At 36.7% G+C, this 13078-nt stretch overlaps 2 protein-coding genes across 6 annotated transcripts in view; one reads left to right on the top strand and one right to left on the bottom strand.

The window, feature by feature from the left end:
* Positions 1-10176, top strand: part of TAX1BP1 (Tax1 binding protein 1) — a 52446-nt gene extending 42270 nt beyond the window's left edge. For all 5 annotated transcript variants that reach the window (XM_064674248.1, XM_064674232.1, XM_064674239.1 and 2 more), the window contains 5 exons: positions 154-225; positions 1958-2132; positions 2417-2565; positions 8286-8371; positions 9043-10176. In XM_064674248.1, coding sequence (XP_064530318.1) covers positions 154-225; positions 1958-2132; positions 2417-2565; positions 8286-8371; positions 9043-9244 — 684 coding nt within the window. In that variant the 3' untranslated portion in view covers positions 9245-10176. The remainder of the gene's footprint in view (positions 1-153; positions 226-1957; positions 2133-2416; positions 2566-8285; positions 8372-9042) is intronic.
* Positions 10177-10673: 497 nt separating this feature from the next.
* The window catches only part of JAZF1 (JAZF zinc finger 1), a 191989-nt gene continuing 189584 nt past the window's right edge, over positions 10674-13078 (bottom strand). Inside the window, exon 5 of the mRNA XM_064674260.1 lies at positions 10674-13036. Coding sequence (XP_064530330.1) covers positions 12860-13036 — 177 coding nt within the window. The 3' untranslated portion in view covers positions 10674-12859. The remainder of the gene's footprint in view (positions 13037-13078) is intronic.

Raw genomic sequence — 13078 nt, 5'->3', positions numbered from 1 at the left:
CTGGATGTTTCATATAGCTGTAGTAGACGAAACTATTTCCATCTAAAGATGAACTTAATCAGGGAACTTTGTTTTCACATTTCACATGGATTTACTCATAGTGAAAGAGTTTCTATCCACTAATACAGGAATTTTAAACTTCTTTTCATGTAGATTCAGCTGGCAGAAAAAGAGAGACGAATAAAGGAACTGGCATCACAGTTGGAACTCTTTACCAGTGAGAAGGTATTGTCAGACATTCTGAAATATTAACGCTAATGTTGAAGTACCTCTAGGGTATTATGTGGCAATTAATGAAAGCTAGGTTTTACTGAAAAGTGAAATAATAAAATGTCTTTATTACATTCAGATAGTATTGCGTGATACTGTGCAAAAATTAGGATTGTTCCTTAAAACTTTATTTTTATATGACTACTTTAAAATTCCAGTATGAACAGGTACTTAGTAAAACCAGGGATTTTCATACCGATAAACTGAAACTAAACTAATCTTTCAGATTAATCTAGTTAAGTGTTTTTTTAAAATTCTAGATTGTCAAGTAGTTGGTATTTACTTTATTTTTTTTTTAACCAAGGATGTAATTTTTAATAGATCTCTCATATTTTTCTAGTTCAGAAGAAAGCAAATTAAAATTTGAGTTTTGATGAATCTAGTTTAGCTGGAGGGAGTGATTTTAAACACCACACATAAGAACAACAATGGTAATAATAATAATGTATGGAGCTTATAAAAGCTTGGAATTTTGTTTACCAAATTTATAGATATTTACATTACAAAGAAGAATCAAAGTGCCTTGCTAGGCTGGAACCACGATTTAAAAGGTTAAGCACGTGATAGTAAGCAGCTTTTCAATTTATGCTCCATTATCAGTGTTTGTTTATAAATGTCACCAAACATAGCTCAATCAAAATGTTCATTTGCTGTCTCCTCAAGCCTATAAAATTACTTTGTTTCTATTTTATTTACATACTTTGATATGAACAAAATTACTGGAAATCATATCTCCCTTAACAGTCCCAATTTTTTAATTATTATTTCCATATTTAGATCTCGGAATTTTTTGCTTGTTCTGAATTTCAATGGCATATTCCTTTTGATGTTCTTGGCATACTGCTCTCTATCCCTTAACCCATTTTGATGAATGGAAGGATGAGAAAGACTTTTGGATAAATTACAGCTGATGCACTGACCACACTTAAGTCACTTTAATTAGTGTCTTTTAACGTATATATTGGCTTGGAGTTTTAACGGTTTATAAGTTATAAAATCTCTTTTATAGTTTGTAGTTATTATCATATTTATGGTTTATATGCAAGAGTCTAGAATTTTAAGTGTATTAAGTTTTTGAAGAGTTCTGTTTGAGCATTTCTGAAAGAATATTGTCTTTCTGATACCATTGGTGTTGAATATCAGAAGGGATCCAGTGCAATGTACTTAGTAGTTTTATAAATGTCTGTCACTCGTGAATTCATATGGAATTATGTTAAGTATGTACATATATGTGCTCCACATAGTAAAATGCTGCATTCTTGAGTGGTATGGTATGATATGAAGAAAAAGAATTATTTTATTTATAATTGTAACTTTTAAAAACCTTTCCCACTGCACATTATCTCTAGTTGTTATTTTTAATCTACCCATTGTTTACTGATTTAGCTAAAATTTCTTCATTGTTAAAAGAATGCAGATGCTTCTTGAAACTTGTGGCAGTTCTGTTTATGTAATTTGAATTAACTGATGACAAACTAAGAAAAAATAATATTTCTTCTAAAATATCTTCTTTGTATTTTCTTCATTGACTATTTTCGGTATGTATGGTATACTTGGCATTAGATCAAGATGAAAAGACAATAGGGAGGCTAGATTTATTTTTTTTTTTAAAAACATATTTCATAACCATTTCAAATTTTGCTAGTACTCCATAGGTTAATTACATTTTAAACTTTGCATTATTTAGGAACTTGGCAGGACACCAGGAGATCAAGCTGGAAGGATGATGGAAGGACAGATTTCACAGCAGGCGTTACATTTTCGCAACCCGTATTCAGAGGAAAATGGACCAGTTCCTGCAGTGCCAAGTCGACTACCAGTACTGCAGTATGGAAACCCTTATGCAATTCAGGAAAGAAGAGGTAAGTAAATTTCACACACCTCACCCCCAGTATAATTTCTCCCTCACTGTTTCTAAAGCAATGCCTCATTTAATGCAAGTTTAAGTACCAACAGTCTTTAGACTGTTTTACAGAGCCTTTAAGTGCCTTTATTTTACTGCTTAGAATCAATAAGTTACAGTTTTAAACACCTTTGGAAAAAGGTGATTTCTCTCCTATTGTTTTATATTACCTAAATAAAAAATGTGTTTAACCCTTTTTAAAGGTAAGGTTGAACAAAGATGCCCTAATTAATTTTTCTTCAGATGGAGCAGATGGTGCTTTTAATCCTGATGAGATCCAAAGACCACCTGTTAGAACTGCCTTTTGGGAGCTAGAAGATGATGTAGTGTGTAGCCAGCCTTCACGCAATCTCAGTCGGCCTGATGGTTTAGAAGACCCTGAGGACAGCAATGCAAGTTACCTTTTTTATTATTTTTTTTTCCTTGAGAAGTTTACTAATGAGTTGTCAAGAGTTTCACATAGGTTTTCAGTATCTGATAAGCCTGATTTACTATTATGTAAATCCAGAACTGATTTTTGTTTTCCATGAAAAATGTTTTAGGTGAATTTTGCTTGCTTTGAAGGAGAGAACTCTGCACATCTATTTATCGTATTTATCATACTTGTTCCCCTAATCTCTTGAGTTATTGACAGCTTGTTTTGTTATTAGGACAGTAGCTTTTTAATCTTTTTAAGTACTGAAGTGGAAAAATACAAGTAATCTCAACTCATGATTTTTCTCGTGTGTGGTAGAATGAGAGCTCAAAACATAGCCATGTCTTACTCATTTTATAATATGCATGTAGGAACTAAATTGTAACAAAACTAATAAAAATGTAAAGGATTCAGATGCCAGTATTTTCAGTTAAATGCTGAATGTAAATTGGTATCCTATTAGATACTATATTCTAATGTATTAATCTTTTGTTTTCTGCAAATCTGCATTTATTAATTTCCATTTTGAATGCTTTTTGCTGTTGGACATGTATTTGGAAGAGCTAATTGACTCTTATCTAAAGCTGATTAAACTGAAAGTGATACATTTTCACTGATTTTTTTTTTTTTTTTGTGTATGTTTTAAGTGGAAACTGGTTAGCTTTCTTTTTAGTACAGTTAACTGCTATATATATTCTGGTATAAAAAATTGACTTCTGTAATAAACTGGACTGTATGTCTTCATTTGAACAGGAACAGACCTATTACTCTTTCTTATTCCAAGTACTCTTGCATCTTCAAAAATATTAAACAAGAAATACTTTTCTGCAAAGTATTGTGCTCTTTGCAAGTACAGTGGTATCATGACCTGTTTCTCATTTAGTCTAGTTTGCCACATTTAATTGCTATTAACCTTTGCAGAAACCGATCAGTGTTCAGACAGGCATGATTTTAGCCCTGGTGCTCAGCACCTATAATGGAGAAAAATGTATTTCTCCCTCCTACCTTTTGCTCCCAATGTCCATTACTGTGAATAATTAGAGAAACTGTCAGAACTTTTGCAGCCTGTTCAAGATCTAGAATGTGAGCTTAATGCTGTTCCCCACCTTCACCTCACATTTCGCATATTTAATCTGATCATTCTTGACGTAGCTATTACATCTGACAAGCTCTTCTCTTCTTTAGTCATCTGCTGCAGTTTAATTAGCAGGGTGTTCTCTCTGATCTATGTGCTTTGCCCTCTTGCAAACCCAAGAGAAACAGTGCTAGAGTCTTGTGCTCATTTGCAGACACATCTTGGATTTTTGTAATGAGGTGGAATATAACAGGCTTAAATAAAGTTCAGCTTGAGAAAAGGTGCCTTTAAATCAAATAATTTGTGTCTTTTTTACTTGCAATTGAGAATCAGTTGCTTTCTCCTTACCCAGATAGACTGTATATGTAGTGTTCAAATTTACCTGGAAATGAGAAGCTGCAGGAATCTTTCTAGGAAGACTTAGTAATATGCCAAAGATAAAACAGTTTTAAGGCAGGAGGTAAAGAAATAACCACGGGAAACTTCCACATATATAAGTGATTCATTATAAAGAAGAGTCTGTCATTTGTGCAGAAGAAACAGCAAATATAAAATAATAAATATGAAGGGGTTGTAATTTCTTGGAGTGTTTTTTAAAATAAACTATTAAAGATGTAGTTCTCTGCATTTTTCAACCAGCAGGATATAGAGCCTTTCACTGGAGGAGGATTCCTTCCCATAAGAAAAGGACTAGTAGGCTTGCTGCTTTGTTTAAAATACCACCATTGTATGGACTTCTGCCATCCTGGTCTCCACATTCCTATTACTATGTGTAATATTAGTTTAAGAAATTAGGAGTGTCATAGTCACTTCCACCACTTCATGGCTGTTTTGGTAGTGATTTACCTGTGATAATGAACATGTCTACTTTATTTATCTAAGATGACAGATCTTTTGAACCGTGAAGAGGTGGAAGTGACTACAATGCCCTTAATTTCATAAACTAATATAAGACAAGATGTGCAAACGCATCAGAATTTTTGTGCTGTTGTGTTCCAATTTTGTTTCTCCCAAAACTTTGTTCCTTAGGAATGGGCACTTCCATGTATTTGGTTGACATAAAAAACCATCAGTTCTGTATGACTTGAAGACGTTCCGGAATCTGCATAGCTTTGGGTTTTGGAACTCCTAGGTCAATTTTAAAGTGTGATTTCTGAGAGGGACAAGCTGGTCTGTGTTAATCGTGCCAGATGAGCACGCGCACAGCGGTGATTTTGTGTGGAATAGCCGACTTGCCGCACGTTCCTGCCACATCTACTCGACACTAACTTTCCATTTGCTCATGCTCCCGTAATTGACCAAAATGTAATCATTTGGAGCAAAGAATTTCTAGCAGTACGTGAGAGATCCATAAACAAAACACGCACACACACACGTATATATATATTTAATACTGAAGTGTGACTTCTAGAAATGTAGTTCTGATTACACTTGGCAGCAAGCCCAGAATAACTATCTTGAGACTATTAAACAATGTTGTTAGTCGCAGTGAATTTGTGGGGGATGGAGAGTGTAACCCCTGGCAACTGAGAACCAGGTCAGGATATTTTTTGAGATGACTCCAAAATGGCCTTTCTTCTAGCAAAAAAACCCACTATGCATTATTAGCAATTGGCTGACAGGGTCAGATCAGGGGGGACATAAAAGGAGCAGTTGGTATCCAGGTACCTCTTGGGAGACCAGACTTCTTGCAGAGAGGTCAAGGGCCCTAAAGGAGTGAATTCGATTTTATTCCCACAGCAGAGCTGAATCCCAGAAAGAAAATGTTTGTGCTTTTCTTCCCAGTGTACCTGCACTACATGTCAGTGATGTGTCTGTTCATTTGTCGTTTAAGGCCTAAGATGGGCATCACATCTTTACTGCTGCTTGTTAAAATGATCTGTAGAACTTGGGGATGGGGATTGTTCAAGTCTGTGGTTTTGAACTGTGTCACACAGCTTTTTAATTTCTGTTTGGCAATCCTGTAACTGCTTACAGTAGTAATTACGAAAGCAGTGCTTGAGACAAAATTGGTTGGTTTCGGTAAAGCTGGGCGAGTTGCACAAATTTCTGACAGCTAATGTCTGGCTTTCCCTTCTTCCTCTTTTAATGGCAAACCCCCTCTTTTTTTACCATGCTTTAGTGTGTAATACTGTATTTATCTATATGATTCATTTAATCAGTGGAACTCGCTGTGGCAGTTTTTTAAAGAGTCAGAGGTACAGTCCAGTGATAATATTGAAGTCGTGATGTTAAAGGCATCCTTTACAATTCATTAACCTAATTATCCAGACTTCTGAGTTCAGAAGGCCTGGCACTTGTTATGCTACATAACCACAGTTCCAGCCTGCAGATATGTGGTATCAGTTGCTTTTCCTGAGGAGCTGAGGGGACATATCAACTGTGTTATATCACTGCAGGGCACTGTAGAGGTTCTGGACTAAGAATGTGCAGCCATGTCCCTGGTCATCAGTCTGGACTGCAAGAAAGACGGCCCCGGGTCTACACGAAGGGCAGATTGAACTGTTTCTTTCTCAAAATCTGTAGTATCGGCCTCCATCCATGTAACTTGGATGACTGAACCATGGGGTCTCAAGAGTAAGCTGATGCCTGTGCCTAAAATACAGCATAGGCAAAGCCATTGAGGCCTGGTATCCCAGCAACTGTTGTCAAACTCCCGTAAAGCAGCTTCAACTAACCTTCTTATTTTGGCTTTTGAGGCTTCAGGGGATGATGGTTTGTTTTACCAGGGTAAACACAGTGACCGGTGTTTAAGTGTCAGGTTGAAAAGCATATGTGACATCATTTATAAGAATATATTTATAAGAATAAAGAATGGGTGGTTGGTTATCCTAGCTGGAGAAACTGGGCACTAAGTGACTGTGAACCAAGATGAGTAGGATCTGCCCTCCCTTTATATAGTTCTCCCTTTTACACGGAACACTTGAGAGTTTTGTCCATCTGAAATGACAGAAATAGACAGCTGTTGGAGTCCAATACAATGGGACCTTCTCTGTGTTTTCCAGAGGTTCCAATTTACCCCAGGGCAGTGTATGAAATTCTTTAGTTCTTGGTGACTGTATACTGTTTACTGTTACTTGTAATTAGAATAGCTTGGAAGTACTTTCAAGACTAAGATAAAGTTCTCATTGTTCCTGTTTGACCATTCCTTGGTTACACAGTAATCTCTGTAACATGCACTGTGAGGTCAGCTAAATACAGAGACATTTGCATTCTTCTGGTTTGGGTTAGGCATCACAGAAGGTTAAGAACTGATCTTTACAACTTGGACAAGAGAAAAAGTACAGTGAAGAGACAGACTTTCCATATCTTAACAGAGTAATATCAGTACGTACATAGTATTGTCATTCTTATACGGTGCCCAGGTCAGAAGCTGCTATAAGGAACACACAGTATGATTTTTACAGTTAATTGAACTGGGTCATGAGAAAGCCGTAGCCTTAGGATATTCCAAACTTAAATGTTACTTTGGCATGCGCTTGCCTTTTGTTGAAGCAGGTGCCTGCAGGGCAGCTGTGTAGGAGAGTGCAGGTGTGCTTGTGTAGAGGAAAGCATCGTACTCTTTTTCAAATCAGTTTCTCACAATGGAACAAGGAGTAATGTTATATTTGTATGTGGTAGGGTATGACACTTGCCAGAAGCTGAAAGAAATGACAAAAGATGTAAACAATTTTATCTTGGCAAATGACTAGCAGTAAGGAAAATGTCTTTAAAAAAAGGGGGGGGAGTGTTTGTACTGGACAAGTAATTAGATTAACTAATGTTAATTTGGCCAGTGTTTGTAGTGGAACTGTGTTTTTGATGGAAGATGCACATTAATTTTCTTAGTTAAGTTGTGGTTTGCTTCAGTCTGATATTCAGAAAATTTGTCACGTTTTTGTCACTATGTAAGCTGTAGCAAATTGTGGCACAACAGTACTTTAGTTTTTCTTCTTTAATACATCCACCTGTCCATCCTATCTCTTTCATGACAAAAGGAACAATTAATATTTTAAAACTCATATGCCCTTTTCACTGCAGGTGCAAAGCAAGCAAGTTAGGCTGTCTGTTGCTAGCAACTGTCAGAGCAGGCCCCACTGCCTGCTTAATGGAAATGTTAAATGGTTGAAACTAAACAGGTGTTGTCAGGAGAAGAAAATTATTGAGGGAATTTTCCCATACTGCCCTGTTGACATTTACTCTTCATAAGGACAAAGTACTAGCCTAAAAATGAAATATGTTTGCATATGCCTACTAGTTATCTGTATAAAACATACAGCACGTGTGCTGTTATGTGTGGTCCTTTGCACATCCATTTTTGTAGATCAGCTAAATAATTACTAACTCTTGCATTTAAGGTGTCTTCGAGATGAAAAGGAAAATTATCTGGGAGTTGGAGTTCCAAAAATCTTGGTCAAATGTACCTGTATTTCCACCTTGAAATGAGTTGGTTTTGTGCTGCATTATCTAATTGCAGAATAGAGCCAAGATGCACAAAAGTAAAATTTGTGCTGCAAAGATTGCAAAGCAAGGGTAAATTTCATCTGTATTTATGCTTGATAACAAAAATGCACATGGAGGAGGGGAAAAAAAAAGCTCCTTGTAGGGGTTGTTCTTTAAAATACTTTTCTTTTTTTCAATAGGATGATGACAACACTGTACCTTCTGCTCCTGATCCTCCAAGTCTTCTCTTGCGTGAGCGTGGCACAGGTTTCTGCTTTGATTCCAGGTAGATGTTATCTTTTATTGGTCTTTAAGGGCATGGAGAGGTTTCTACAGAACTGGATTTTTTTTTTTTTTTTTTTTTACTCAAGGGTAGGGGGTGGAGGTGAAAAATTACCAAGCGTTTTCAATGAATGTTTGGTTTACAATTAACTGGCAGAGAATATGCTGTGAGACTGGGCAGGCTGTTTGTGCTATACATTACCTTGATGGAATTTGGACAATTTTTTCAGTAAATGAATGAGTAACTTTTGTTTTTTCTCCTCTCTTGCCAACCTAATTGTGAACCTAAGTTTAGAGCTTTTATAAAGTGTTATGTTTGCTAAGAGCAAGCATTTATGAGAGAGAGAGTGGCTTCCCATGAAACTGTTTGGCCATTAAGGCACTCAATAGATTTGTATTCAGTGGTAGCTGGAATTATGTCAAAATTATGTTGCTTTTAAAATGCCAGGTTATTTTGGAATTCCTGTGTAAACCCACTCTTAACTGTATTGAGTGCTTTCAGCAAAAACATTTAAATTAACTGTTTGATACTTAGATACAAAGTTTGCTCAAATTTAAGTTGGTAGTAAAGCTCTTAATGTCCGTGGCAGCAGGATCCTAATTTTAGTTTTCAAACACAGGTTAAATAACAGCTTCCTTTTTTCTTTTTTTCTTTCTCTCCACCTCCTCCTGAAGTTTTGATGTGCACAAGAAATGCCCTCTCTGTGATGTGATGTTTCCACCGAACTACGATCAGAGCAAGTTTGAGGAGCACGTTGAGAGCCACTGGAAGGTGTGCCCCATGTGCAGTGAGCAGTTCCCGCCCGACTATGACCAGCAAGGGTTTGAGAGGCATGTTCAGACACACTTTGATCAGAACGTATTAAATTTTGATTAAATACTTTGTTTTGCAGTGTAGCTTAAAAACCCACCACTTCTGAGTAGTCCACCTATGGAACAAAACCAGTGCAGCTTTCTGTAACAGTGCAAACTTCTGATTAAAAGCTCATGTACTCTAATGGGAGTGGCAAGTCGTGGCTGTAAGCTGCTATAGGGCTATCTTCTCTCTCTGCCTAACATTGTACTAAAGAAACCCACAAACCTCCACCTTATTGTGTATGTAGCTATTTCTTCCCCTACTTAGTGGAATTTCTAAGGACACAGGAATAAATTAGCCTCAGAAAAAATGAGACCAGCTTCATGGTGCTCTTCAGCTACATTTAAAAAAGGTCACCAAAACACCTGTGGTTTCTCTTAACCTTGATAACTGAGGTACCATTAAAAATGTAATAAACAGGTGTTTCTCCTAGCAAATCCATGTAGTTTTTCTGAGTAACACTTAAATTGGAAAGTTACATTACTTACCCTATGAAAATAGAGTTTTCTAGTACACTTCCGAGATCTAGATGCATGTACTGTGAGATTCCAGGCTTGCAACAAAAGGAATGGCAAATACTTCAGTTTTACCTATAGAATGTTTGCCTCAAGGGATAACACTAAATGAGGTATGTTATATTTTAAGGCAGTGTTTTTGAGTTGAATGAAACTGCTGTGCTTAAATGCCTAAAAGTAATTGTTTAAAAAAATAATTGCCATTATGTTTCATTCAGTAGACAATATTGTTCTGTTTTCACAACAGTGAATTGTGTTCCTTTTGGCTTAGGGCTTTTAAAAACCTTCTGTGTTTTAACTTTATGTATTTCTTTCCAATAAGTAAAAACATGTGTGTATATCTAAACATTTTATATTTACTTTAACTGTATTAAGTAAATTTGCTTTCCACTTGTTGTACAGTAGTCTTGTTACATTAAAAGCAGAATTATTCATGGAGTCAGTGGTCCTTTTTTTTCTGCTGCTCATTTTGAAATAAAACAGAGTGTAAACTTTACATAGAGTAAATGGTGATTCAGCTTGTTATGCTCCTCACATCTATTTATGTTATTTTTTTTTTTGAGAGGGAGACTCAGGGATTAAGGCTCGGAGTAGCTTCTGTTGTCTGCAGTTCCCTCATGAACATGTGTAATATCCTGTTCTAATATCCTGTTCTGCATGACATGGCAGCAGCTACTCATCAGTGCTCGTGTGCCATTTGCAGTCTAAAGATTTTTGTAACTCTGAACTTCATGTTGATGATGGCCCAGGGTAAAGCAAGGAAGTACCAAAAGAACATTTTGTCATTTTTTTCTTACTGTAACTCAACGGCACATGAAAAAAGTTAGAACAAGCTCTAAGAGTTTGATGATACCTAAGTAAAATAAACAAATAAAAGACTATACACAGCCCAAGAACTTAACTCTTTTTAGGACAGGAATGAGGAATGAACAGTCTTCTTAGGTCAGAGGCAGTTTATTTTAAATGTGATTTGATTTACATTTATAAGCAGCTTTCCTGACAGGAATTCTTTAAGTTGCCTTCAGTTCTAAAACAAACCTCTGTCACTTTCAAACTTAAAGTACTTTGTCCCCAACAAAACATATGAAAATATAATTTAAAGCACACTTTTCACAGACACAGTACAATACATTCACTATACACAGTATAACAAAATAGTCCCATCTTTACCTGTTTAATAATACTGTCACAATGAATAGGTAAATAGAAACTGGAATTTAATTTTTATAGTTGAAAGGAATTTACATGCAACAATGACGTTTTACAACTGTTTAGCTGTTGACCGAACTCGCCCAGCCTGTAGTTCTTGCACTAGGAGCAGAGCCAAAACATATTTGTTGGCCAGATCTGTTGCCAAAGCTGCAGAAGGTGGGAAGTGGCCTCATGGGGCCTTGTGTGTACTAGTAACTCTCATGTCTGGATCATCCTTTAAAACCAGCTGACAGCACTGCTGTCACAGTCACCTCTCTGAGAGCTGAGAGTGATGTTTCACTTCACTTGGGCTGTTCTAAATGCTTCTTCATTAGGATGATTCCTAAGTGTTTTAATGAGACTTTTACTCTGCTGGAGAATAGGTAATTGTCATCCTTACAAAGTTTTCCTTTAAAGCTCTGGAAAAAAAAAATAGAGAAAGCTCATTCCTCCTTTATGTGAGCTTTCTTTTGCACTTAAAAGAACAGGAACTAAGCCAAGGCGATGACTGTGTTAACACGGAGAGTTCCTCCCTAACCCTTGCCGGGCAAAGAAGTGGTTCAGGCCAGGGCAGGTGGGAGGTGCCCACCTCTGCTCCTGGCCAGCTGAACTCCAGGAATAGCACTTGTGAGAGAAGAATGCTCAAGGCAGGATGGCAAGCAACAAATGTTCAGGTATGGTCCAGACACGAAGCGCTCTCATGTTGGCTTTTAAGTCAGTCTCTGACCACCTGCTGCAAGAAGCACTTAATCTTCAGTAAGGCTCATATGTCATATTTCAGCAAAATTAATCGTAAAGCTAAACAGACACATCCAAATGGAATGCGGTGACCTACAATGAGAAGCAAAAAATGCACAAAGAAAATCTCAAAAACACAAGAAACGTGAGGGAGAGGCATTGGAACTCCCTTAGCACAACTAACGGACCTCCTTAAATCATGCGCAGAATTTTTCATTTTTATTTGCAACCACAGGCACATGCTCGTACAGTAGTTGCAAGAATTGGCAACACATAAAACATTAAATCTGTTGGCAATAGAGAACTACAAAGTGCTTCAAAACTTCATCTGAGATGAAGATAATTGTTTCTCACACACACATAAATTTGCACTTAAGTATTTCCAAGTGTCTTTTTAACAGATAGTTCAGGGGTAAATATTTAGTTGGACTGGGATATTGGTCCTCAAAAGTTTGATGGGCATGAACATAATGTGACTTCTTGTACAGAGGAAAAAAAAAATAAATTGCTAATGCTAAAGTGATTGTTTACTATTTTGAATGGCAAGGTTTTCAGCATTTCAAGAGGGAGGAAAAAAAAAAGATTTGCAAGATAATATAAAATACAGCAAGCACACCTTTTTATGTATGTTATTTAAGTATGAAAATATTTTTTAGCATATTATGTTAAACATTCTTTCTTATTTATATTTCCATTACCTAAAAGACTTGCTACTCCACTGATAACTCCGTTATGTAAGGCATGTTAACTATAGTTTGACGAGGGCGGTACTGTTTTGGTTTTGCACACACATTGACAGATGCATCGAAAGTCTTCATCACGTTACAATCTTGAAAGGATGTCAGTGCCAAGCTCTCCTCCTCGCACTCCTGTTCAACACGTCAGTACAACTAAATATGCAATGTCCCCCTAGTTCTTTTGTTTTGTTTTGTTTTGTTTTGGAGAAAAATGTTCTGAAGAACCTACAGCTTTTTTAGCACCTTAAAGTAATGAAAATGGGTATGATGATAACATGTGCAAATGTACAAAATCATTAACTCTACAAAGATACATCATTCCAAAATTACAGAAAATTTTAAAGCATGCATTTAATTTTTTAAAGGGTTGCTGAATGCTTCCCCTGAAAAAGGTGGCTGTTCTCAAAATCAGCAACTGCTGGTGAGGATTTCTTGGCACATTTGTGACCAGCATGTTATTGCTGCATCTTCCTGATAATCTCAGCAGACACGGGGGGATGGAAATTGATTGTGTGGTGCCGCAGGCCCTGAGCTGTCTTGTAACTCTTTCCACAGCGACATTTGAATGGTTTGCGTACACGGATTTGCGTCCTGTGGCCGTTCTTGGCGTGGTACTTTATACCATTCACATTCTGTGAGTGAGAAAGTAAAACGTTAGTGGATGAGATCTGACA

This window comes from Pseudopipra pipra, chromosome 1 (genome assembly GCF_036250125.1).
Source record: "Pseudopipra pipra isolate bDixPip1 chromosome 1, bDixPip1.hap1, whole genome shotgun sequence".
Classification (NCBI taxonomy): Eukaryota; Metazoa; Chordata; class Aves; order Passeriformes; family Pipridae; genus Pseudopipra; species Pseudopipra pipra.
This window is presented reverse-complemented; position numbering and strand designations above follow the sequence as displayed.